We start from the raw sequence: 27,758 nt of genomic DNA, 5'->3' as shown, positions 1-27,758 counted from the left end.
TATATTCTTTAGGACTTGATGAGCTTCTGATTCTACTTCAAGACTTTTGCAATGACATTTAAGTCACCCATCCAGTGTATATTTTGTATCTTTGCTTCTTCCACGTGGTATTCAAAATGGAACAGGACTGATTCATCAGCTAAGACGCCGCAGTCGATGTAACTAGAATAAACTTTCCTTGGCCGTGTTTGATCCAAAGGCATGCGACATTATGGCACCCAGAGTCAATATTGAGGATTGCCAGGACAATTCCCTTCTGTATATGACATCTTATGGTTCTGCCCTGCTCGTGAGATAGGATATCCCCAATACTGTTGATGTCAACTAGGGCTTTTATTATAAGGTGTGACCGAATGAGTACAACTACAGCAGGCTGTTCTTTGATGAGTCTGTGAAACAGCTGTCTCAAACAATGTTTTCATAGTCACAATTGCTGACATTAAATTTTTTTAAATGTCAGATTTTATATGTTTGGGAAAAAATCAATCCCAGATTTAAAATTTTAATTGAACATGGATCTACTGACTTTTGTGACATGGAATTTATCATTTTTTTAACCATCGTTTGTAATGAAGAAGAGCTCCCAAGCAGCTGGTCTGAATTGCCTGACTTTAAATGAAACGTGATTGTGGATAAAGTATGGAGCTGGGAAAAGCACAGCAGGTCAAGCAGCATTTGGAGGAGCAGGTGAATTGACGTTTCAGTTTGGAACCTTTCATCAGGACTCATCTAGTCCTGATGAAAGGTTCCAAACTAAAAGGTAGAGTCGCATGTGCCTCTCATGCTGCTTGACCTGCTATGCTGTTTCCAGCTCCATACTTTATTAACTCTGACTTTCCAGCATCTGCAGTCCGTACAATCTCCAAATGAAATGTGAGTCGATGCAATTGTTTCTCATAATTTAGCTCCGGTAACATTTCAGTAAGTCCGTACTGTATTCCTCCCAAGGTAATTTAAGACCCGGGACTTTGCAGGCCAAGCAATAGGGGAGGACCCTCCTTGAAAATGAAGGACCAGTATTTTGTCATTGTCCACTGCATCTGACCACAAATTAAGTGCTTGTGCAGTGGTAGAGAAATCCTAAAGCTCTTGCTTATCACTCACAATCTGTCACAAGTTGTACAGCAGACACTTTCATCTGCCTCCCACCAGTTTGCAAATGTAGCAATTATTAAATTTCAATCCTCCCCCTCCAAATTACTGTTAAAAACCTCAAAACATTACACTTCATTCAAGCACGTATTATTAGTTTTGTAATGGTGATGGGATTTAACAAAATTTGATGAAGAGCAGAATTTGCCTATAATAGATGTTATGTTACATTCATGGAGTGATGTTAAAAGAATGAGTTAATTCTTTAAAATTATTTTAAAATAAATAAAGAATTTAGCATATTTTACCTTCTACCTTCATATAGATATATATTTCTAATCTTCAGCGTGGCTTACATAAAGCATTTTTAAAAGTATTTATAATTTTGTGCCATTTGGCAATGTAAAAATCGTCAAAGATGATTGGTTGCTTCAGTAGGTTGCCCAGTGACATCACTTCTGCTCCAAGAATGTCCAGTATGGAATACTGGAAGCAGCTGCAGTACCACCTCATGGTGGCAGAAACAGATCAGTGAGACCTCTTCACTAATGGCAAGCCACCTTGCTTTGCCAACTGCAACATGTAGTCATTATTTCAAGTGCTACTAGGGTTTTTGTTCAGCTGCAAGATGATTTTCTCCACTTTATAGTTTAGCTTTTGTGTTGTAAAGGCTAACAATCCACTAGCCGTTTTGATTTTTATTTTGTGTCGAGTGTGTGGTGCTGAAAAAGCACAGCAGTTCAGGCAGTATCTGAGGAGCAGGAGAATTGATGTTTCGGGCATAAGTCTTGACTCATTCCTGATGCTGCCTGACCTGCTGTACTTTTCCAGCACCACATTCTTAACTCTGATCTCCAGCATCTGCTGTCCTCATTTTCACCTAATTGATTTTTATTTTGTAGCAGGTTACTAGAGTTCAGTGCACTGTTGAATTATTTGACCATCATAATCATGTACACAAATATGAACATGAGGACCCTGACTGAAGCTGGATTACACCTACATTCAGTGAAAATATATAATCTACTACCTCTTGTCTCTCCACAAACTTCATGATCAAATTATTGCCTCCCAAATCTTGAGCTAATCTGTTCTGGCATTCCATATTCTTCTCCAGCACTTTAGCCCTCAGGGAGGAAACCCACGCAGACACGGGGAGAATGTGCAACTCCACACAGAGAGTCGCCTGAGACGGGAATTGAACCTGGGTCTCTGAGGCTATAATGTGCAGGTTAGGTGAATTGGCCATGCTAAATTGCCCATAGTATTAGGTGAAGGGGTAAATGTGGGGGTGTGGATCTGGTGGGTTGCGCTGCGGCGGGTCGGTGTGGACTTGTTGGGCTGAAGGGCCTGTTTCCACACTAAGTAATCTAATCTAATCTAATCAGCAATTTAAGCTGCCTTAATTCTGATAACTTGACCATCCCGAATTTTAATTGTTCCACCGTGGATGGGATTTTGTCAGTGCCGTAGGCCTCTTCCTCAACTTGTTTCTCTCTTTTAAGGTACTCTCACATCTACCATTTTGACCAAGCTCTTGGCTATCCAGCTTTTTCCTATTAATATGGGTCAGATTTTGCTTGACAACACTCCAGTGAACTTGGGACATACTGTTTGTAAATGAACCAATTTTGAAAATGACATTTTCCTGCTTTCAAGTCACACTCTTATAAATACTGCATGGCAAATAAAGATAAATGATGATCCTGGGATGGCAAACTCTGAACAATAGATATTAACTATTCACCAAAATTAAATAACTGGCAGCATGAATGGAATGTTGACATGCACACTTGCATTTATATCTTCGGGATGTCTGGTCTGTCATGTAAAACGTAAAGTTAAGAAAGTGATTCCTATTATATGAATCAAGAATGTTGTAACCATTTCGGAAGGAGCTAAAGAGTGCAGAATGCAGGCAGAAAATATATATTTGAAAGAATAAAACTTTCAAAATAAAGTTCAACCTTAGTTGTCACATTTTGAGAGATTGATAAAATCTTTAGAAGTGTAGTAAGGAGAAATTTACTGGAGGAATCTAAGTGAAGTTAAAACAGTGTATGGAAAAACACAGGAGGTCTGGCAACATCAATACAGAGAAAAGAGAGTTAACGTTTCCAGTTCAGTGACTCTGTCAGACCTGCTGTGTTTCTCCAACAGTTTTTATTCCAGATTTCTAGCATCCACCATTGTGTGTTTGTTTGTTTTAAATCAGAATGGATACAGTTCTTATTACTATTTGACTTTGCATTTCGTGTAAAAAGTTCGGAATGGAAACTGATCTGCAAACCATCATCTCAATTTTAATACTCAAGAACTAATCTTCGATAGAATTTCTTTTAAAAAAAAACTTAGTTTTATTTCGCGTTTTGCAGCATAAATCTAATATCACCTGGGGCAGATGATAAACTGCATAAACTGCAGATAGCACATTTAAACCACATCTTAGCAGAAAATAAGTACTGCAAGTGTTTCATACATATTGTTAACATAAGCCCAGTGAATTAAAAAAAGGTTTCAGTTAACATTAGGCTAATGTTGTGATACAGCCCTCTCCCATTTATGATATAAAGCTGACATCCAAAGCACACAAGGGAATAAAGTGCACTACATAATGCAACATTATGAAGTAAGCACTGAGATGAAAGGTCACAACAGGAGTTGAAGAGAAGTACATGGTTTAAGTGCATGAAAAAACTAGCAGATGGAATCCAATGTGGAAAAATTACAACTTGCAATCTATGTGACTAACCATGTTCCCCATCCCTCCTTATTTTACTTGACCTGATTTCAGCCTTTCAGAATTTATCACACCTTCCTCTAATGCATCTGCTTTGTTTTTTTGACAAAATCATCAACAATAGTTTCATCTACCATGGTAGAACTTGAAACCAGGTATGCAGAACATTACTTAGGTCTCTGGATTAATAATACTCCATGATATCACCACAAGGCCATTACCACGTGACCCCTCCATAGGTTGTGAATTCAACCTGCTTACCTGACATCCAGTCCTGCAGAATTAAAAATCTTCTCAAACAAACACTTGGAAGGCTGAACATTATCTGCAGCCCTCAGCATATTCTACCCCAAGGCTAATGATTCTATGGTGCCCAGTCACAGGCTGAATTAAGATTGCTCACAACTTCTGCATCCTTGAGTTTCCACATTCATATTCTACATACTTCCATGTAACATTAACTCTCGCTGCGCTTTTCCCCCATCTCATTTGTCATTAAAACTCTTATTCATGCTTTTATCTTCAGAAATGACTTTTACAATGCTCTCTTGGACAGCTTCCCATTTTTCACTCATCATATTAAACTCATTCAAAACAATGTTACCTGTATCCTAACTTGCACCATGTTCAGTTTACCCATCACCCATGCTTGCTGATATACTCTGTTTCCAAGGTTCCAACACCTCGATTTTAAAGTCCTCACTGTAATGCTAAACTACATCCAAACTCATTTCTGTGATCTCCATTAGCCCTGTAGTCATTCCAGACAAATTGTCCAAACTTATATCACAGCTGAAAGGGTTAAATTATGATTACAGGTTGTGTCATCTCCATTAAATTTAGAAGGTTGAGTGGTATTCTAATTGAAGCTTTTTAAAATGGTAAACGATACGCTAACAGTTACTCTTTCATCTGATGAGGGAGAAAAGAACATGGGATGCGGTGGGTGAGTATAAACTTAAAACTAGACCTCAGCTAAATAATACAGAAGTCAGGAAAATGTTTCCACAGTGATAGCAGCAGAAATCAGAAGTTTTTCTTCTGCAAGAAGCTGTAGATGCTAAATAAATTTTAATTGTCTCAGATTCAGTAGCTGGGTCAGAGTAATAAAGGTAGGTTTTAACATACAGGACGACCATGATCTAAAAAAATGTTAAAACCAGTTCAAACTGATAACGGTTTCTCCTGTCTATATATTGATGTAGATATAATGTTGTGGACAGGGCAACACCTAAGGCCACTGGATGGTCATTGTAACTTGTGCTTGAAGATACATGTAAGTTCCTCTCCAAGCCACATACTATCCTGACCTGTATATGGAAATACTAAATGATTTAATAAAAATTAACAGGGCATGTGGGCGCAGTAGGATCTTTGACTGTAATGGACTTCACTCTTTTGGTGGCCATTACATCTTGAAGCTTTCTTACTCATTTGTTACATACAAACCAGGAGATAAAGGGATAAAGATAATGATGTGACCAATGATTCTGAATTTTGCTCCAGTGTTTCAGCTGGCTTCTTAGAGTCAAATGGAAATGCATTTGTATATGAGAGATTGTGGAGAAATTGAAAGACTAAGTGCACATCTCAAGCTAAGGCAAGTAAATTTTTCTTGTACAGTGTTCCATTTCATTCTGCATCACCAGGAAGGAACAAATTTTGAGGATTGTAGACAAGTAAATTGTAGATTCTGCACCCAATTCCTCTGCGATTCAAAGTCAGAGACCAGGCACAAGTGCTCTGTAAAATTGTATGGTTTTAATTAATACCTTTCCTTTCAGACTCTATTTCATTTTGTACTACCATACCTGTTTGTCTTCCTACTCTGCCCCACTTGTTAGAACACTTGCCATTTGAAATAGATTTTATAACAAAACTAATTATCTTCATCTTGCATCATACTTGCATTAATATAATTCCATTGTTTTCCATTTAATAGCTTTTGCGTGTGTACTTATCACACTCAAAACTTCTTTCCTCACCACTCTCAAATCAATGTACATCCCCTTCCCATTCAGTCAAGTACTTCATGGAGAACTTTGCAGGATTCCTAATTTGTATATAAATTTCTTCAGCCAACCTTTTTTTTATCCCTTCTGTGTCCAGAAGCATTTTCAAAATTTGCGTGATCTTTATTATCAAAGATGTAACTGCCTCTTCAAAGGAGGATTATAAATAGATCACTCTTACTAAATCCTCTCCAGTTATAACTGAAGAAATCCTCATTATTATCGAGTATGAAAAGCTGCTTCCTTTGTCCGAATTTGCATTAATTTGTTACTAATATACCTGCACTTCAACAAATATATAATTAAGAAAAATAATCTTTGACCCTTCTGAAATAATCCAGTTGCTCTAGGTATAATTTTAATTTATTACGCTGCTTATGTAATTGGTTAAAGTACAAGAAAAGGAATGCTGTAGCCAGTATTAACTATTTCATATTTAGATTGTTAATACCATTAATTCTTACAATTCCATTACTTAAGTGGATGTATCCTATCTTGGTATTCTTAAATGAGCAGTGTCAACTTAAACACAGAATGCAACAAATCTCAAAGATTCTACACCCCACTGTTTGATAAATGCTCATGGAGAAAAGCAAAGTAGCACATTAATGCAAATCCTCTGGCTAGAACTTGATCAACTGTAAATTTAGTTCCTCCTCTTAAGTCCAATCAGTAACAGAAAAATTGCCTGAAAAACACAGGCCAGCAGAAAAGTAATATCAATGGGATACATCTCATCAGCACCTCCTTCAACCTATGATGAAAACCTTTAAGCTTCAATTAGAAAAATGGAACTCAGCATCTGTAAAATAACTGCCTTTAAGAGCAAGTGAAAAATGGTTTTGGCTTCAAATTGTAAAAAACATTATTCTCAACCCCATCCCAGAAATGATTCGGAGATGCTGGTGTTGGACTGGGGTGTACAAAGTTAAAAATCACACAACACCAGGTTATAGTCCAACAGGTATAATTGGAAGCACACTAGCTTTTGGAGTGACGCTCCTTCATCTGATGAAGGAGCTTCGCTCCGAAAGCTAGTGTGCTTCCAATTAAACCTGTTGGACTATAATCTGGTGTTGTGTGATTTTTAACTTTGTCCATCCCAGAAACTTATGGAACTCTCAACTCATGAAATTCTCACATACCTCTGCAGACAGACACAGAGGGTGATGTAGAGTTAAGTCAGTGTTTGGTAGTAAGATTGAGCGATATGAAAAAATTGCTAGAAAAGGTGTCAGTTCTGGACTGAGAGCTGTTAAATTACTATGCAGACATGAACAACCATGTTTTTTTTTTACATGTGCTGAGGACATGAAAAGAAATCGTGATTTTTCATTTTGCATTCATTTGTTTATTGAAATAAAATGTGGATTAAAAAAGATGTAGATGCAAAGTCCCAGTTAGAAACTGATTTACATAAATTTCCATCAACAGTTTGTGAACTAATTAAGACTTAAGTTGGGAACAAAAAATGCTAGAAACTTTGATATCAAGATTTTTCTGGTTTGATGTGACAGTTCCAACAATCAGACTAGCTTGCATACAAATGGAGTAGACATTTGGCCTCTTTACCTTGCTCTGTTATTTGATAAGATTATGGCTGATCTGATTGTAGCCTCAGCTCTACTTTCTTGTCTACCTCTTTACCCTTTGACTCGCTATCATACTTTCCCACTGGTCATTAAGAACTGAAAATGCAATAAATATTTTTAATACACTTTACCTCTGGGAATGGATTCAAATCTAACAGATTGCCAAACATAAGCATGTTTTTTTCTTCATACTATTAACTGAGTCGAAAATTTGATAAGAAGCAAAGTTGAGTGTGAAATCACAAAACATCACACTCTAGCAATAAGAGAACATTTAACTTATGGACCAATACCAATACCACATTGAAGCAATATGCTTAAATCTGAGATACACCATTCCCCGCCATAACTCAACAGAAAAGCATTACAATTGATGAACACTATTGCAGGCAGATTTTAGTTTTACATAAAAAACAATTTTACTAAATATATTTACTGTATTTAAACTGGAAATGACCAGTTTGCATCTACTGGGAATAAAAGTCACAGGCTGATACCCTTCTCTTGTATAGGGAATAGGAGAATCTTATTATCAATAGTACATGCAAATATCATTGACTTCATACTTTATCAAGAGACTGGCTGCAAGTATAGTATACATAAAATGCCTCCTAAAGACCTTTACTAATTCAAGTGCAGTGAAATATTCTCCAAAATTAAATTTAATTATGTTCTGAGCTACCCCATTTATTATTCCAAGAGGAAGGTAAAACAATTTCTGACAATAACATGTATTCTGAACAGAAACACAACAGGAATTTGATGGATTAAAGGGCATGTTGTCATCAGGATAAAGAACACGAAATTTAAAAGGGACAACAATTCATATTGCATGGAGTAAGGACGTTTTCTGGTTGGCAAGTTATTGCCAAAGGGCTGAAATGAAGAATGCATCAGGAACTATTGCCCTACACTTTGTTTTAATTCGAAACATTCCTTTTTTTCCTGCAGAAGACAGTTCTCGGATGCTAATACATGCAGCTTCCAGCAGAAGTGTGAACCACATTGTGAATCTAATTGATAATCCTAAATAGAAGTCAACTTTTATCATCAACTATTCAGGGACAGAACAGAGTGCCTGAGTGAAGTGGGTAATAGTATTCTGAAGGTAAGAGCCTCAGCCTTTGCAATTGGTGTGAGGTTCTTGCTGTTTGTTTGGATGAGAATTGGGACTGTAGGGATCTCAGAGGAGCTAATGCACCATGAGACTGTGGTACAGTATGTCACTTAAGGTGAAAAGAATATAATTGTACTAAGGGACAGTATAACCAGAGGGATTAGCCTCATTCATTGCAACAAAGAACTTGAAATCTGGACAGCTGCGTTGCCTGTCTGCCTCCAGGGTTCAGAGTCAAAAAATGTTGTGCAGGAAAAGCACAGCCAGTAAGGCGGCATCCGAGGAGCAGGAGAGTGTATGTTCCGAGCAAAAGCTCATCAGGAATAGTGATTTTCTTGATGATCAGCTTCCTGATGAAGAGCTTATGTTTGAAACGTCCACTCTTCTGCTCTTCAGATGCTGCCTGACTGACTGTGCTTTTCCAGCACCACACTTTTTGACTCTGATCTCCAGCATCTGCAGCCGGCACTTTCTCCTGCTGCCAGGGTTCAAGACATTGGCTAAAGGCTGGAGAGGAACTTGCATGGGGAGAGAGAGGATCCAGTTTTTGTGGTGCATGTAGAGGTCAGTATAGTTAGTATGAGGATCAAGGCATCAAATGAAGAAGCAGAACCTTAAAGTCAATTTCTGCATTATTACCTCAGCTACATGCAAACTAGCATAGAGCAAATCAGATCAGAAAGATGAAATGCAGTTCACTGGCGGGTGTGGAAGAAATAGGTTCCAGTTCACAGGACATTCTCCAGTATTGGTGCCAAAATGGGACCTATGTCACTGGGTCAGTCTACACCTGAACCACGCTGCACCTGGTATTCCTGAAAGTGGCAATAACTAGGCAAGTTGAGAAGATTAACTAGAAATTTGGTAAGATTAGTAGATCAAAGACTAAGACAAAGCAAAGGTAACTATTAAATTGGGAAATGTTAAACAGAGCCATAACAGAAAGAGACAAATCAAAGAGTGGAACAACAAATAAGACTTGAAGTCATGATAAGAATAAAAAGCAAAAACTAAAGATACTGTTTCTGAAAGCACATAACTTTCAAAACAGATGAACTGAGCAGAGTGAGTGATAAACAATGATGATCTGGTTGTCATCACAGTGACATGGCTGCAGGATGACATGCATTGATACCTGAATAAAGAACAAAGAAAATGTACAGCCCAGGAACAGGCCCTTCGGCCCTCCAAGCCTGAGCCGATCCAAATATATGGTCTAAACCTGTCGCTCAATTCCGAAGCATTTGTATCCCTCTGCTCCCCACCTACTCATGCATCTGTCCAGACGCATCTTAAATGAATCTACCGTGCCTGCCTCTACCACCTCTGCTGGCAACGCGTTCCAGACGCCCACCACCCTCTGTGTGAAGTACTTGCCGCGTGTATCCCCCTTAAACTTTCCACCACTCACCTTGAAACAGTGACCTCTCGCTATGGAATCCTTTACCCTGGGAGAAAGCTTGTCTCTATCCACCCTGTCTATCCCTTCATGATTTTTTAAACCTCAATCAGGTCCCCCTCAATGTCCTTTTTTCTAATGAAAATACACCTCACCTACTCAACCTCTCTTCACAGCTAGCACCTTCCATACCAGGCAACATCCTCGTAAACCTTTCTCTGCACCCTCTCCAAAGCATCCACATCCTTTTGGCAACGTGGCGACCAGAACTATACACAGTATTCCAAATGTGGCCAAACCAACGTCCTGTACAATTTTAACATGACTTGCCAGCTCCTATACACAATACGCCATCCAATGAAGGCAAGCATACTATATACCTTCTTGACCACTCTACTCACCTGTGCAGCAATGGTCAGGGTACAATGGACATGCACTCCCAGACTTCTCTGCGCATCAACTTTTCCGAAGGCTCTTCCGTTCATTGTATAATTCACTCTAGAATTAGTCTTACCTAAATGCATCACTTCACATTTGTCTGGATTGAAATCCATCTGCCATTTTTCCGCCCAACTCTCCAGTCTATCTATATCCTCCTGTATTCTATGACAGTCCACCAATCTTTGTGTCATGTGCAAACTTGCTGATCATACCAACAGTGCCCTCTTCCAGATCATTTATGTATATTACAAACAACAGTGGACCCAACACTGACCCCTGCGGAACACCACTGGTCACCTTTCTCCATTTCAAGAACTCCCTTCAACTACTACTCTCTGTCTCCTGTTGCTCAACCAGTTCTTTATCCACCTAGCTAGAACACCCTGCACACCATGTGACTTCACTTTCTCCATTAGTCTAAAATGGGCAACCTTATCAAACGCCTGACTAAAGTCCATGTATATGACATCAACAGCCCTTCCTTTATCTATCAACTTGGTCACTTCCTCAAAGAACTCTATCAAGTTGGTAAGACATGATCTCCCCTGCACAAAACCATGTTGCCTATCACTGATAAGCCCATTCTTTTCGAAATATAAAAAGATCCTCTCTCTCAGTACCCTCTCCAGCAACTTCCCCACCACCGGCTCACTGGTCTGTAGTTACCCGGAATATCCCTATTACCCTTCTTGTACAGGGGGACAACATGAGAAACCTTCCAGTCCTCTGGCACCTCACTTGTATTTAAGGATGCCACAAAGATATTGGTCAGGGTCCCAGCTATTTCCTCTCTTGCCTCCCTAAGCAACTTGGGATAGATTCCATCCAGTTCTGGGGATTTGTCCACCTTAATAACCTCTAGCCTACCCATCACATCTTCCCTACTTATGTCAATGTGATCCAGACTAATCAAACTTCTATCTCTAATCTCAAGATTCATCATGTTCCTCTCCTCAGTGAACACCGCTGCAAAGTAATCATTCAGAATCCTACCAATTCTCTCAGGTTCGACAAAGCCTTCCTTCATTATCCTTTAGTGGACCAATCCTTTCTCTAGTTACCCGCTTGCTTCTTATATCAGAATAAAATGCTTTGGGATTCTCCTTAACTCTGCTTGCTAAAAAGTTATTTCATGACGTCTTTTAGCTTGCTTGATTCCTCGTTTAAGACTTGTCCTTCTCTTCCGATATTCCTCCAGGGCCAGTTCTGTTCTTAGCTGCCTAGACCTTATGTACTCTTCCCTTTTCCTCTTCGCTAGTCGTACAATTTCTCCTGTCATCCACGGTTCATGAATCTTGCCCTTCCTATCCTGCACTATCTTTAACCTATCTTTGAAAGCCTCCCACATCTCAAATGTGGACTTCCCTTCAAATAGCTGTGTCCAATCCACAGGTTCTCAGCTCCTACCTAATTTTGATATAATTGGCCTTGGCCCAGTTTAGTACTCTTCCCTTAGGACCACTCATCTTTATCTACAAGTATTCTAAAACTTACAGAATTGTAGTCAGTGTTCCCAAAGAAATCCCCCACCGCAATTCCTAACACCTGTCCTGGCTCGTTGAAGAATATCGGGCATTTAGGAAAGAAAGGAAACTCGGATAAGGTGGAGGTCTTGCTCTGTTGGTTAATGATATTAGCACAACAGAGAGTAAGTGATGTTCAGGAAATCCGGATGTGGAAGCTGTTTGGACAGAACTGAGAGATGATAAAGACAAAAAAAAAATCACTTGTCAGAGTGATGTACAGGCCCCTCATAATAACCACATGGTAGGGTGGAACAGAAAGGAAGAAATAATGGGAACCTGTCAGGAAGGCAATGGTGATAACTATGGTTGACTTTAATCCATATGTGGATTTAAAATGACAGATGAGCAAAGTAAGCAAGTTGCGAGAGCGATACAGTTTATAGAAAAATATTGATACGTTAAATAATTGGGCAAAAAGGCAGCAAATGGTATAGCATGTAGAAAAATGTGAAGTTGTTCATTTTTGGAAGGGAGAATTAAACAACAGTATTACTTAAATGTAGAAAAACTGCAGAAAAGGGTGTTTGTGCACAAAACACAAAGCTAATGCACAGGTACAGCACATAATCAGAAAGGCTAATGGAATTTTTGCCTTTATTTCAAGGGGGAAAGTGAGGACTGCAGATCAGAGTCAAGAGCATGGCGCTGGAAAAGCATAGCAGGTCAGGCAAGCTCCAAGGAGCAGGAGAATTGATGTTTTAGGCATACGTCCTTCCTGAAGAAGGGTTTATGCCCAAAATGTTGATTCTCCTGCCCCTCGGATGCTGCCTGACCGGCTGTGCTTTTTCAGCGGCACACTCTCGATTATTTCGAGGGGGTTGGAGTATATGAGTAGGCAAGTCTTACTCCATCTGTACAAGGTGCCAGTGTGACTACATCTGGAGTACTGTGAGCCATTTTGATTCTCTTATTTAAGAGGAATATGATTTCATTGGAGGCAGTTCAGAGGAGATTCATCAGGATGATCCATGGTATGAAGGCATTGTTTTATAAGCAAAGGTTAACAGGTTGGGACTCTACTCACTGGAACTTAGAAGAATGAGAGGTAGCTTACTGAACCATATTACTGAAACGTATAGGATTCTTTAGGGGCTTGACAAGGTAAACGCAGAGACAATTTCTTCTCATGGGAGAATCAAGGACCAGAGGGCATACTCAGAATAAGGGACCATTAATTGAAGACTGAGTTAACGAGGAATATCTTCTCTCAGAGTGTTGAATGCCTTTGAACTCCTTATCACAGCTGTGGGAGCAGAGTTGTTGTGTATATTTAAGGCTGAGATAGATACATTCTTGACCGGTACAGCAAATCAAGGGTTATGGTAAAAATGCAAGCAAGTCAGTGCGAGAAGTGTCAGATTAGACATAGGCCTATTGAATGGTGAAGCCCATTCCAGGGGCTGAACAACCTACTCCTATTCCCATTTCTTAGAGTCTTATCGATAAGGAGTTCACAAAACATTTTTTGGGATAGTTTCAGACGACAGCAGGTACTGAATCAAAACAGAGCTGACTACAGTAGACTCAATATTATGTAACAAGATAGGATTAATCATCTCACAGAAAAGGCACAACTTGCTAGCAATAATCACAATACGATTGAATTGTCCATTCAGCTTGAGGGAAACAGGAGTGGATCTCAGACTATTTTCAATAAGGATAATTACAACAGTGTAAATGCAAAACTGGTTAATTAGAGTAAATATAGATCAATAGAGATGCAGCGGCAAACATTTAAAAGGAATGTTTTAGAATACAAAGAATACATATATTCCAACAAGTTAAAAAATTCTAAGGGCCAAATTGCCACTAACTAAAAGAAAAAGCATACAATTGTGCAAAGACTGTTAGGAGGCCAGAAAATTGGACAGAATGTTTAAAAAAAAATTAATTGAGAAGGAAAATTAGAGCACGAGAGAAAGCTGATCAGAAATATAAAAATTGACAGTACGATTTTCTATAAATATTTGTAAAGAGTTAACAAAATGAACCTTGTTTCTGGAGGTGGTGAGTCGGGACAATTATAAAATTTAAAATGAAGAGATGGCAGATTAATTGAAAAGGTATTTTGCAATCTTCACTATTGAGATTAGAAGTAAGCTCCTAAAATCAGCTTTAAATCAAGAGATGGAAGGGAGAGACTCAAAGATCACAATCACTAGAGAACTGGTGCTGTGTAAGGTTTTGGAAGTAAGGCTTGACAAATACCCACATCCTAATTAATTTTAGCATGTGTAGGTAAAAACAAGTGGCAAATGAGATAGATGATATATTAGTTTTAACTTTCCAAACCCCTTTGATTCTGAAGAGGTTCTATTAAAATTGGAAGATTGCAAATGTTTCTCCTACATTCAAAAAGGGAGACCGGCAGAAAACAGGAAATTACAAGCCAGTTACCTTAACATCGATCATATGAAGCAATTTTTGTTTCTCTAAGAGGATCATAAACCTTTAGAACGCTCTTCCTGAAAATGTAGTAGAAACAGAATTTTTAAATACTTTTAAGGTACAGCAGGATAGATTCATGCTTAGCATGGAGATGAAAGGTTAATCGTGCAGGTTGGAATCTGGGCTTGAGATTACAAGCAGATTAGCCAGTATTTTATTAAATGGCAGAGAAGACTTGAGGGATTGAAGGCCTACTCCTATTCTCAATTCATAGGTTCTCCAGAAACACAGTAAGAAGGCAGCAGGAACAAAGAGCTACCACTGTCCATGTCAGCAGTATAACTTCAAGAACAAGGGGCCTAGATAGGTTAGGTAGGATGGAGGAAGGGATCAATGACCAAGAGGCATTGGGATAAGGGCAAACCGTTCAGAGATGTAAAACAAATTCATCCAGAGGGTGGTGGGAATCTGAAACTCTGCCTGTAAGGGTCATAGAGGCAAAACCCCTCACATTTAAGAAGTAGTTAGATGTGCACTTGCGAACCCAAGGCATACAAGGCTGAAAAATGGGTTTAGAACAATTAGATGGTTGTTTTTGACTAGCGCATATGTGGTGGACTGATGGGTGTTTATCTGTGTTGTAGGCCTCTGTCACCATTAACATGGATGCAGTGCTGCAAAAAAAGTTCAATGACTTCATGAGTGGTCCATGTTAATGAATGCATTTTCAGATGCCATATGCTACAAACACACCAGCTTTATTTACCACATACCTGTCCCTCATCTACCAAGAATACCAAACAAGAATGACCTATACAAACAATCATAGGCTTACCTCATTCTCAGAGACTCAGCACTACTGCAAATCTTATTCTCATCTTACAATATACACACGACCCACACTTACAGGAACACTTGGGGCCATACTGGAAGTAGTAGTCTGAACCAGCATTGGCAAGACAAGGGTGCATGCTCTCAAAGCCAATGAAGGGATAAGCTGGCAGTCATTTGTGCAGCCACAATTGAGGTTATGAAGCGAAAGCCAAGGATGGCAGTTTGGTCCTACTTAACCTACCTTCATACAATTAATGTCTTCTACATCCTATTATCCTGATTCGTCAAGCTGCAGATGGTGTAAACATGCACCCCTTACTTTCCCACCTTAGCTCATACAAACTCTATCCTGGTACTTACATCTTTTCAGATACCCAAGTAATGCTAGATAAGAGTCTAACAGTGACCGTGAATCCATTGTCAATCGTTGGAAAAATCCATTTGGTTGGACTCTGCCATCTTTACCCGGTCTGGCCTATATCTAACTCCAGACCCACTGCAATCTGGTTGACTCTTAACTGCCCTCTAGGTAATTAGGGATGGGCAATAAATGCTGGCTCAGCCAGCGACACCCTCATCCTGTGAATGAATAAAAAAATTTCAATCTGGTGTCAACCCAGAATTTCAAGGGACTTAAGAAAAATCACAACTCCAGATCTACACATGGTGAGTGACCAGGTATGAGTGGGTGCAGCCAGGTGTTGGAGGAAATGGATAGCGTCGATGTTAATTCCTCGGATGGAGAGATTACAGGAATTCTGCTGCAGAGAACTCTGAAGGAGCAGCCAAAAAAGGTTGATGTACATCTTTATTGACCCACCAGTAGGTTTGCCAGGAAAAGCGTTGCTACTGTCAGAAAACAAGGAGGAATCTGTCTCCAATCTGGTAAAGAGTTTTACACAGACATTACACCATATCTTTTTTGGTGGGGAAATAGTGGAAAAACACTTGTGGACTCCACCATGTGCAACATTCAATTGCCATTCTCTCATCTTCTGGTGTAGTGCATTGGATGGCTCCTGTTTGCGAGTGTTGATGTGAACATTCTATTTGAAGTCATAAAATGTCAACTCGTTGTCATTCTTACTTGGACAGTTTTAGATTCAGGGTCTTGAGAAGCCTGCATTTTGTTTCCCCTTAGTAGGTTAGTTAAGGTAACATCCTAAGGGAGTGCAGGTCATTGAGAGGGGCATGCATCTCCTGTTCCATCGAGGTAACAGCAGTTATATTCCCACAACTGCTAGTGTCCTTTCTGCTGATGGTCAACCAGCCCAGACTGCTGCCACCCACACAGAGGTTGTGCAATCTGCCTAAGAGAATCGTTTAAAGTTATCCACCATCTTAATTTATAAAAGTCAGCGCCTTCTACCAGGCATGTTGCATTGCTACTCCAGTAATGTGAAGATCTACTAAAATAAATCAAGAAAATGTGGATGAAAGTCTGAAACAAAAATATAAATTGCTGGAGGAGGGTAACTGGATACAAAACATTAACTGCTTTCTCTCTACAGATGCTGCCGGACCTGCTGAGCTTCTCCAGCAAATTGTGTTTTGTTGAAGGCATATTAAGCCTGGCAAGGACAATAAAAGACAGCTAAGGACAATCGGATATAGATATAAGGATAATTAGTTCACTTTTGCTTAGAATATTGGTTGGTATGTTGGATGAAATTGATTTGGAATGATTGTTTTGTGGTGGCTTCTGTATCAGCACTGTGGTCAACAGGATGGCAAGATGTGTTGTACAATAGGAGGGGCTTGTGACGCACTCAATGGAACAGTTGTATGTGGCTATCAACAGCTTTGCCAGAAAAGAGATGTACAGTACTAGCCAACTCTTCTGTTCCATCTCCTCAAATTACTTGCTGTACCCCTGACAGAAAGAGCTATGACCTCATGACAGTTCCTTCTTCAGGTAGTCCAAGCAGTGGGATTTTTGCTTCATGACTTCAATGTTTTGTTCAATGGCTCACAATGCACGCATGCTGATCATTTGTGGTTGGATTGCAGAATGGAATCATGAGCTAGGTGTAAAGCAGATAGTCCTAGTCGCCAGCAAGTACCCTCTGATTTGATGTGGTGTTTGAAAAACTAAGGCAATGGCAGATTGGTGTAGAAAGCATTATGATTGCTGCATTGATGACAGGTATGACATCTGAATGTAATCACACACAAAAACGTGCATACAGTGCTTGAAAACTTTTGTAGCCGAGTTGGATCCCAGCATAGAAATGCAGTGCCATGGCCACTTACTTATAGCTGATGACGTTGAGTCCCATGGAAGCTCATTATTGGAGAAAAGCTTATGCATACTTGTTTCTCTTTGTTCAGAGTGCAGAGTAAACTTCTGTTTCTTGGCATAGAGTGCACCTGTCAGCTGCAGCAATGGACAGCAAACACGGAGATGACAAATATGCTTCATGAGCTAATTTAAAAGCCAAACAAGAAGAAATGGACAGCTATGGTCACATGAACATCCAGTATTAGCAAAGTTATTTCCTGGTCGAGTGAGAATAAGTGGCAGACTTCTTTGAGTGTCTCATTTTGTAAAGCAAAAATGACAAATCCACTGTTCTCACCATAGTTGACTGCTTCTTGCTGAAAGTCCTTTGTCCTCCCTCTTAAAATAGCATGCCCTCATCCTTACTGAATTTTAGCAAGAATACCTCTGACTAAAATCAAGTGGCCAGACCAAAACCTTTGCATGCTCAAAGACTTTCCTATCTTTAGTGCTGGGCAATAAGTACTTCTTCAACTCTTCTAACCACCATGAATTTCCACAAACTTGAACAGAATTGCAACTAATTTGCAAGTTGACAATTATCCCTTTAAATAGAATTGACGAACTGGAGCAAGGGTGGGTGGGGAGGTTCATCTTGTTGCCATACGCATGTTCAGCTGTCTATGTTAGCTTGGCAATGAGACTGAAATGGCAACACTGGCACCACATCTGTTACACATGAAAGATGTAACAATCTGATTAATGTGTTGACTTCCAGGGCACTTCCAGTGCAAATACCTCCAACAAGGTGCTGGGTGGAAAGTACTGCAACAGAAATATGCAGGTGGTGCAACATCATTTTGTTATCAAAAAGGCACCACAGCACCAAAACCAAGGAGCCCAATTCTGCAGTACATAGCAGTTTAGACAAAAAAATTTAGATAATATTTTTGTCTGTGGACAAGAGGGTTAAAACAAAGAGATTTTACCAAACTGTCTAAAGTCTGAATTGAGAGTAATGCTACATAATAGTGAATATTTTGCTCATGGCGAGCACTGTAAGAAGTAGTGGCAGAACAGCAGGATGCACAATTTGATTCTGCACTTAAGTTATTTTTGGTGAATCTTATTGCTTACTGGTACGTATTTAATATATTTAGTCATCTTTAACAATGTAGTAGCTGGAGTATGCTTGAGTTCACAAGCTCTGAGATCCAATAAGATCATGGCTGAATTTTGCATTCACTCTACTTTCCCACCTTATGTCAATTTTCTGCTATTCCCTTCATTTTCACACAAAATAGTTACCTAGATTCCAACATAAAATGTGTAGCTGGATAACTTTGAGGCTCGGCAACATAACCAAAAATACTAGAAAGGATCATGTGATGATAATATAGCAGTAAAAAGTTACAAATTCTTGAAATGATAGTAACATCAAATACATTTTTCTTCAGATGATGGTTGACCTGCTTTTTCTGCTCAGTATTTGCAATTTTTGACTTGTTTTTCATCTCATACCACAATTATTTCTGAACTTATACCTACAATAGGTTCTAATATCCATAATGAATAGATAAATATATAAATTTTAAAATCCTTATGCTATAAATAACCAACAGTTTCCATTAGCAGGCACTAACTAAATCTTGGAACTGGGCATTTTCTGTTAAGGACACTAAGTTAGGGTATGTGGTGACTTAATGGTAGAAGCTCTGACACCATTACTTGCCACTCAACTGCTAGAAGAATACAACTTACTTTCTCCCTGGCACACAGATATTTGAAGTTTTGCCCCTCCATTCCCAAGCTCATCATTCTTCAATATTTCTACAAAGTAATTTTCTCTTAATGCGTGAAAACCCAAATCTGCACTGATTGCAAGTTTTGTTTACTTTCTTTTTGCCAAATACAGTCATTGTCATTAACAATCCTAAAATTACATTTGAAAAAGGTTTCAACAACAGCACTGAATTCTACATGTTTGTAAATCTGTTAAAATTTTACTAAGGGCACATGAATACCTAAAATATTTTTGTGAAATACAGATTTAGGTAAAACAGCTACAAGTTCAGATCCAAACAGAACATCTTTTAAACTCTCACACTAGTGCTTACTTATGAAAAATTACTGTAATAACAGTCAATAGTGATCAGCTGTACAACTAAAACAACAAGCACTCTTATTTATTGGAAAATACAATTATGGGAAACACAAATAGAAGTAATTGATAGAACATTGACCTGTATACAGATCCAAGATTCAAAGCAGTAAGTTAAATCAGAAAGCTCTGGCTTCCAAAATTCTGTAGGTATAAATAATTCGATAATACAGGAAGAAGATTACATTTTATGGTGAAACTGGTATAAAATCTGGCTCTATTAGTAGTGTTTTCAATACAGACTGATGGTCGACCACTTAATGTTCATGAATCCCTGTACAATCTTGCCTTTCATTCAACTAGCTGAAAAAGTCACAAGAATTTCTTTTAACAAGAGCAAACAAACTTTTAAGGCATTGCATTAACCAATGCTGCCTAACATGTTCCAATATTACGATGGCTAAAGCACATGTGAAATTTGGTCAAGCCTATTTCACAGAATACTCAATGTGCTCTTATGCTAGCATTCAACTGAAATAAACATTAGTCCTAGCCAACAATTCATTTCATTTTTGTTCTTTACCAATCTGTCTAAAGTACAAAATAATTATGGAGATTTTCATTTAAACAGATCATAGCTACACAGGTCAGATCAGCACTTTCTTCCCTCGAGAAGGGTGAAGATTAGGTTTAAAGGCCTGTTTTATTCTAGCTAGTTTCACATCAGTTGGACCACCAGATAGAGTGCTTTACAGATGCAAAGTTTTCATCTCAACGGAAGGAAAATTTAAACATCCAACTTGGCCCGCTCACTGGATAACTCGAATGGCATAGGGCAAATTGCATCAACCACACTTTTACTGGAAGACTCAGGAAAAAAAAAAGAGATGGTGAGATGAAAGGCAATTCTAAAGAAAAAAATCTCAACTTCCACAACACTGAGTGGCTCTGGACTCCTTTCCCCCATTGCTACTTAATTATTTTCTTTAATTATTTTCTTTTACATTTTTCCTGATGCTAAATCAAATCACCATTTTTTGATGGCACCTTTCCTTTGCAAAAAAAAACAGATGAACTGAAGATCACAACATTATCAAACAAACGTTTTATTAGCATCTAAAAACAGAATGCACCCAACATTCAAATGACTGTTTTTCAGCCGTTACTCACTGCAGTACGAGGGACAAATCACAAACATTTATTATTCTGGGATTAACAGAGACCAGACTATAAGAGAATTAAAATATCTTTTTTGTTTTTACAAAACAGAAACGTATTACAATTTTTTTTCTACACCTCAGTACTGCACTGCTCACTGTGAATGGGCTAGGCGATTGCTGTCAACAGGATAAAACATGAAACAGTAACTCCTTTTTGTCAAAGCATTAAATTTAAATATTGTAGCAGTTTCAGGGAATGGAAAAATTCAGATTATGCCTTTCTGTCAAGTATTACTATCTCCACTTTTATTCCATCCCAGCTGTAACAGCTACAAATTTACTTATCTTCCATAGGAAGATCAATTTAAAATTTTTTTTGGCAAGCTATTATATCTTCCTCAAATTAAAAGAAATGTGGGAGTTCTGGCCTCTAAGCATGAAAAAAAAATGTCGTTACCTACCGTGTTCAACTAAAGAACAACAGTCTGTACAGGTCAGTTGTACACATTAACTTCAGTTATTAGAGTGAAAGGATGTACATCGGATTAAATTGTCTCGCAGACAACAGTGACTTTTCTCAAGTTCCAGTCAACCATTTTGTCCACTGCAGATGACCACCTATACAAAATATTGCCATACCGTATGACAATTATGTCCCCTCGGTATCTGTGTTTTCGGTTACAGGTTGATTTTCTAAGTCATCCTTCTCCACACTTCCATCTGATGGAGATGCAAGGTTCACAGACACTTCAGGGTCATTGTTTGCGAGCTCCTTGTTTGGTGTCTGGCTGTTTGTTTCTGAGAAGTCACCATTTACCCGAGGCCTATCATCAGGTTTTTGGTGATCAGTGGTCCCTTGAAAATAGTCAAACCTATGCCGAGGAGGAACCCAGTGATCTTGCTCTCTGTCTCTTCCAAAACGGTTTCCATTTACATCTCGGCGAAAGCCAAAATCTCGGTCGTCACGATCTCTCTGGCGTTCCCAAGGCCTACTGCGATCATCAAGATCCCTATGGGTTTCCTGGTCAAAACTCCGGTTCCATATCGGACCACTTCTTCCATCAAACCTGAAATTTCTTCCACTATATGCTTCATGATCATCATGAAAACCTTTAGGACCACCAAAGGGCATGGCACGACGCTCACGTTCATCAAAATCTCTCGAGCCCCATCTTTGGTCAGGACCAAATGCAAATTGATCACGTCTTCCAAGACTGTCGCTGTTATCCACTGGTGGGAAGCGATAATCCCGATCACCTTCTTGTTGTATGTTGTTTCGCTGAAAAGAATGATCATTTCCAGTAGATCTTCTTTCATCTGCAGTACCTTGGCTTGCATTAGTACTGCTCTCAGAACTGGGGACTGCAGATCTTGTAAATGCTCCTTCAAGCCTACTGAAAGAACTTACTGGTGGAAAGGGAGCTCTGGACCCTGAGTGAAGAGGTCTGTCAATTGATAACGAAGGAGGCATGCTTTGCTGAGGGGGCAGGTTTGGCTGAGGGGGCAGGTTCGGCTGAGGGGGCATCAGCAATGGAAACCGCTGTCCTGGCGATGGTGGCATCATTCCGGGACGCACGTCCAGTGGGAGTACTCCAGGTATCCTTGGTCCAACCATACTTGGAGGTGGCAAATTGGGTAGTCCTGGTGCAGGTGTTGATGGTTGCAATCCCAGAACTGACCCAGTTGAAACTGTACTTTGAGTTCCTGCAACAGTAAGGACTCACAATAAATAGGATGCTTTTGGCCAGGTGAACACAATCATATTCTATGTCTACAGTATCGAGGTATGTATTGTAATGTATATTGAAGCATTAAATCGGCTGGCAGTATTCGTTTTTATTGTCCATGTTTACATACGAACATAGATATTAAGAGCCGGAGTAGACCATTTGGCTCAAGCTCCTACTCCACCATTTCATAAGACTATGACAGACTTGATCATGACCGCAACTATCCTTTTCTGTCTACTCCCTATATACCTTGAAACCCTCCCACAGGAAAAATCAGGAGGGGCATGGATAAGGTGAATAATCAAGGTCTTTTTTCCTTGGGGGAGGGAGTTCAAACTAGAAGGCACAGGTTTAAAGGGAAAGGGGAAAGATTTAAGATGGTCCTAAGGATGGTGTGTGTACAGAATAAGCTGCCACAGGAAGTGGTGGAGGCTGGTATAATTACATTTAAAAGGCATCTGGATGAGCATATAAATAAGGAGGGTTTGGAGGGATATGGACCAAATGCTGGCAAATGGGACCAGATTAATTTAGGATATTTGGTCGGCATGGTTGAGTTGGATGGAAGGAACTGTTTCCATGTTGTACATCTCTAAGACTCTAATTTATCTCACTCAGCTTCAAGTATTCACTGACCCAGCCTCCACTGATCTTTGAATAAAAAGAATTCCAAAGGCCAACAACTCTCAGAAAAAACGTTATCATATCGATCTTAAACTGAAGATCCCTTAACAGTGAACAGTTTCCCTTAGTTCTAGTTTCTCCCTTAAGGAGGAGTGTACTCTCAGGAGTCAAAATGTTAATTCACCTTAGGATCTTTTATGCTTCTAAAAAGAACATTTCCCATTCATCTAAGCTTCAATGGTTAGAGGCCCAACTTTACTCGTAAGTAAAGCCTTTCACCCCAGAAATAAGTCGAGTGAACCTTTTTTGAACAGATCTGAATGTCACTCTTAACTAACGAGACTGAAACAGTACATATTTCTACAAACGCGGTTTTATCAATAGACTCAACAACTGTAGCAAAATGTCCCTACAATTAACAAAATGTTGACAACTCCATCACTATTGTAGTGGAGGGTGGGGGAACACTTGAGATTGGTTAAGTTGCTGCAGAAACACCAGAATCATTTCATTCAATCAAATAACACATTGCTAAACAACTGCATGTCACTAGCAAGTCACATCATTTTCGATCTACCTTTAAATCACAATAAAATCTACTTATTGAAGCTGACATCATTATAACTTTGTGATTGAGATAAGGTCATTGAATTGGGAATCAAATATTCTCGAGAAGCCATTAAATATAAATCTATGGCTGATCATGCACCCTATGTATTGAAACATGCATGCGATTCTCTAAATAGCCCAAAATGAAACAAAGAAACTACAATAGACTATTGTGTCTTCCTATAAATGTGTAGCTTTGGATGTGCAACACTGACAATGCAGTTCAACTCAATATATGTCACACTGTCACCTTGTGGATGGTGAGCAACTGTGCCAATGTCCTGAAATACCAAAATATAAAAACTTAACATTTATGTCTCATTATTTCAACCAAATTGAAAGTTAAATCTCTATATACTGTTATAATACTGCAATTACAAAACATCATGTTTAAAGAAAGAGCCAAGGGTTAATCAAGGGTTATGGAGATAAGGCAGGAAGAGGATACTGATTAGGAATGATCAGCCATGATCATATTGAATGGCGGTGCAGACTCGAAGGGCTGAATGGCCTACTCCTGCACCTATTGTCTAAAGCCAGATTTATGTATATATGGTGGAAAAAGATAGCTAAAGTTATAGCTAATGAAAACAGAAATTGCTCATTTTAAAATTAAAACAAAAATAAAAATTGCATTTTCAAAGCAGAAATCATTTCCTTTCAATCCAAGTGTCAGATTTCAATTTATGCATAACTAAGCATTCTCACAGCACATACTTTTCACTCAACTAACAGTTGTTGTGGATAAGGAAAAAAGATTGCAGAAGGTATCATCTGTATTAACTGAGATAAATTTGTTGTAATAACTAAGATAGTGCAAAAATGTTTCAAAAGAACTACATACCTGGCCCAGAAGTAGATGTTGTTTCAGATGATGACGTTTGGCTACCTGTGCGTGGTGCCCCTAAGTCATTTGATCCACCTGGACCAGAAGAGAGAGGCTGTGTGCCAATTGGATTAAACATACTCCCTGGTGGAATACTAGGAGCTGGGAGATTGCTGTGCCCAGAGCCTATGTGTGAAAGTAGGTTCCCAAACGGGGAATCCTTTGTACTGTCTTGGGTGTTGGAAAGAGGCGGGCAAACTAGAGCTGCAAAATAATTTTTTTGCACTATTAATTTTAGACAACAAACTTGAGAATAATCTTCAAACAAAATTAAGAACAATCTACTTCATTTCCACAGTTCAGAAAGTATGCATTCAGGGATGAGAGTGAACGAAGACAAACTGGTCTGAAAATTTGCTAAAGGATTCAAGTAATTATAACATCTTTTATGATCTGCAGTGAATGTAAATGTTTCTAGGCCACTTCTAAAAGGTAGAATTGTTAGACTTCAGGAGGATAGGAACAATAGTCTTCCTTAGGGTTATCTCTATAACCGGCAAACTAATGGACCAATGTTTATGCATAAAATCACTAAAATGACCTTAGCATTCAATGCAGTTAGTTCAGGTCATAAAAGACACAAGTCTATAACAACATAAGAGCATGACCATGCTGGATCATGCAAACACAGTGAAGGAAAGGACAATGGCAGTGATTCACAAGCTATTTTCCAATGTGACCCGTTCGCCACCATTGTTTCAAGGGAAATTCTTGTTGGGCAACAAATGCCAGCTTTGCCACGATCTACATCCCATGCAAGAATGTGTAAAATTAAGACATTCAAAAATTAACAAGCTTAGATGCCAGCAAAAACTAAACAATTTGTCAGCATTGTAGTATTCAGTATATAATTAATGTTTGCATGTTATAGATCAACAGATAATATAGGTAAGTATCAAAATTCTTCAAGTATTCATATAGGATTCAACCAAGTTCTCCAATCCCTTGGTGATATAAGGCTTAATGAAGTCTTTCTGTCCACTACCACAATGTAGCCAGCTCCTTTCCTCTTTCCACATCTGACCAACTTACCAAAAGCCCCTCCCATTCATTCCCCTCAACCCATTCGGCAATCTTGCCAACACCAGCACCCTGCCTGCTAAACTCTGCTGAGATTTGGGAGCCTTGCCGCTCCCTACACTGGCTAAACTGTGCAGAGATGTGGGTGTTGGTTGCTCCTTCCGACTTGCGTTCAACTGTTTCTCAAAGCGAGCTGAAACTAAGTTTCTGCTGCTTCTTCCCACTGCTCTCTGCTAAAATCCGTATCTCAATCAAGCAGCCAGCAGATCCCACCTCTGCCAGGAGATGAGTGGTTATTCCTTTGTGTCTGCTCCTGACCTCAGTACTTGCAAAGATTTCCAGACTTTCAAATGCTCTCTCTTCCCAGCTTTGACTGTGGAGTAATTAGCAGTGAAGGCAGAAGGGAGGCATAGGTAATAGTAAAAAAAGTTAAACAGCTTGACCTCTTTATTAAAAAGTTAGAATTCCATCTAACAATGAGGATTTCTCATCCCTGATGCATTCATTTGTTCTTAATAAACAATAATCCATCAGAATGAAAAAATTAAGTCTTTTAAATTTCTCTTTAATTAACCTTCTGTAAACTAGTGCAGTAACAGCCATCAAAAATTGAGACATACGTAAAGCAACCGTAAATATTTTAAATATACTCACAGGTTTGTACTGGAGGAATAGAAGGCCCAACAACTGGAGGTGGAACGACTGGTGGCGGTGGTAGGTAACCTGTACATGGGATTAAAAGCAGTCCTTCAGTATTGCAAGCTGTAATTTATTTTGCTTTGCCTAAATCAGAGTAAGATCTGTCAGGTTAGTTTAATTAAAGTCGTATACATAATAATTTAGCTAGTTTTGAGAAGATTTCTAGCTCAGGTTGAGGTTCTGGATGTAAGTTTGCTCACTGAGCTGGAATGTTTGTTTTCAGACATTTTCTCATCATACTAGATACATAAGTGAGCCTCCAGTGAATCCACAACATAATAACTTAGATAAATTACTATTGTAACATACATAACTCAATATGTGCTAATGCAGCCAAATGACTGAAATGAACCATTTTGTATTTTGTTAAATAGCATCTGCCTTTCAAAAAATTAAGTCAAGACAGGCAAGTACAAATTACTTAACATTTGTCTACCCTACACAACTTTGGAGTCAATTCAGCAACTTGTTATTTATTCTAATACATTTTACATCGGCAGCTATTAAAGATGTACTAAAATATTGTAGCACTAGTCTTTTAACTTTCTCCATTTGGAAGTTACTTGCATGGTAATGCTTCCATGGCATGGAAAGTTCGCTTCTAGCTTCAATAGCATAGGCATTTTCTGTTTTAGGGGGTACAATATGCTGTGTATAAGGTACTGAGAGCTGACAATCAAACAAACATCCAGCCCAAATCAACTACGTGTTTATAATCCCATTTTACAGTTAACACGAATGAATTTTATGATTATTTAGCATCCTTGGTCAATTTAGAGTCGTGGAGATGTACAGCACGGAAACAGACCCTTCGGTCCAACTCAACCATGCCGACCAGATATCCTAAATTAATCTAGTCCCATTTGCCAGATCTTGGTCCACATCCCTCTAAACCTTTCCTATTCATATACCCATCCAGATGTCTTTTAAATCCTGCAATTGTTCCAGCCTCCACCACTTCCTCTGGCAGCTCATTCCATACACGTACCACCTTCTGCATGAAAAAGTTGCTCTTTAGGTCCCTTTTATATCTTTCCTCTCTCATCCTAAACCTATGTCCTCTAGTTCTGGACTCCCCCACCCCAGGGAAACGACTTTGCCTATTTATCCTATCCATGCCCCTCATGATTTTATAAACCTCTATAAGGTCATCTCTTAGCCTCCGACACTCCAGGAAAAACAGTCTCAACCTATTCATCCTCTTCCTATAGCTCAAATCCTCCAGCCCTGGCAACATCCTTGTAAATATTTTCTGAACCCTTTCACGTTTCACAACATTGTTCCAATAGGAGGGAGACCAGAATTGCACACAATATTCCAACAGTGGCCTAACCAATGTCCTGTATGGCCACAATATGATCTCTCAACTCCTATACTCGATACTCTGATCATTAAAGGAAAGCGTACCAAACGCCTTCTTCACTGTCCTATCTTCCTGTGACTTTTCTTTCAAGGAACTAAGAATGTGTACTCTAGAACATTACCATTAAATGTATAAGTCTTGCTAAGATTTGCTTTCAACTGATATACTTTCTCTTTTAATTCTTACAACAATTTAAATCTTACA

General features: G+C 39.0%; 1 protein-coding gene across 5 annotated transcripts in view; it reads right to left on the bottom strand.

The window, feature by feature from the left end:
• The window catches only part of scaf8 (SR-related CTD-associated factor 8), a 285,205-nt gene that overhangs the window by 127,136 nt on the left and 130,311 nt on the right, over window positions 1-27,758 (bottom strand). For 3 of the 5 annotated variants that reach the window (XM_043696128.1, XM_043696129.1, XM_043696130.1), the window contains exons 18-20: window positions 26,147-26,215; window positions 24,431-24,676; window positions 20,554-22,327 (exon numbers count right to left, since the gene is read on the bottom strand). In XM_043696128.1, the coding sequence (XP_043552063.1) occupies window positions 21,273-22,327; window positions 24,431-24,676; window positions 26,147-26,215 (1,370 nt within the window). In that variant the 3' untranslated portion in view covers window positions 20,554-21,272. Of the gene's footprint in view, window positions 1-20,553; window positions 22,328-24,430; window positions 24,677-26,146; window positions 26,216-27,758 lie in introns of those variants that run through there. The other 2 variants (XR_006312546.1, XR_006312547.1) reach the window with 1 other exon arrangement.

The sequence above is a fragment of the Chiloscyllium plagiosum genome, chromosome 9 (assembly GCF_004010195.1).
Source record: "Chiloscyllium plagiosum isolate BGI_BamShark_2017 chromosome 9, ASM401019v2, whole genome shotgun sequence".
Classification (NCBI taxonomy): domain Eukaryota; kingdom Metazoa; phylum Chordata; class Chondrichthyes; order Orectolobiformes; family Hemiscylliidae; genus Chiloscyllium; species Chiloscyllium plagiosum.
The sequence above is the reverse complement of the archived record's forward strand: the minus strand, read 5'-3'. Positions and strand labels throughout refer to the sequence as shown.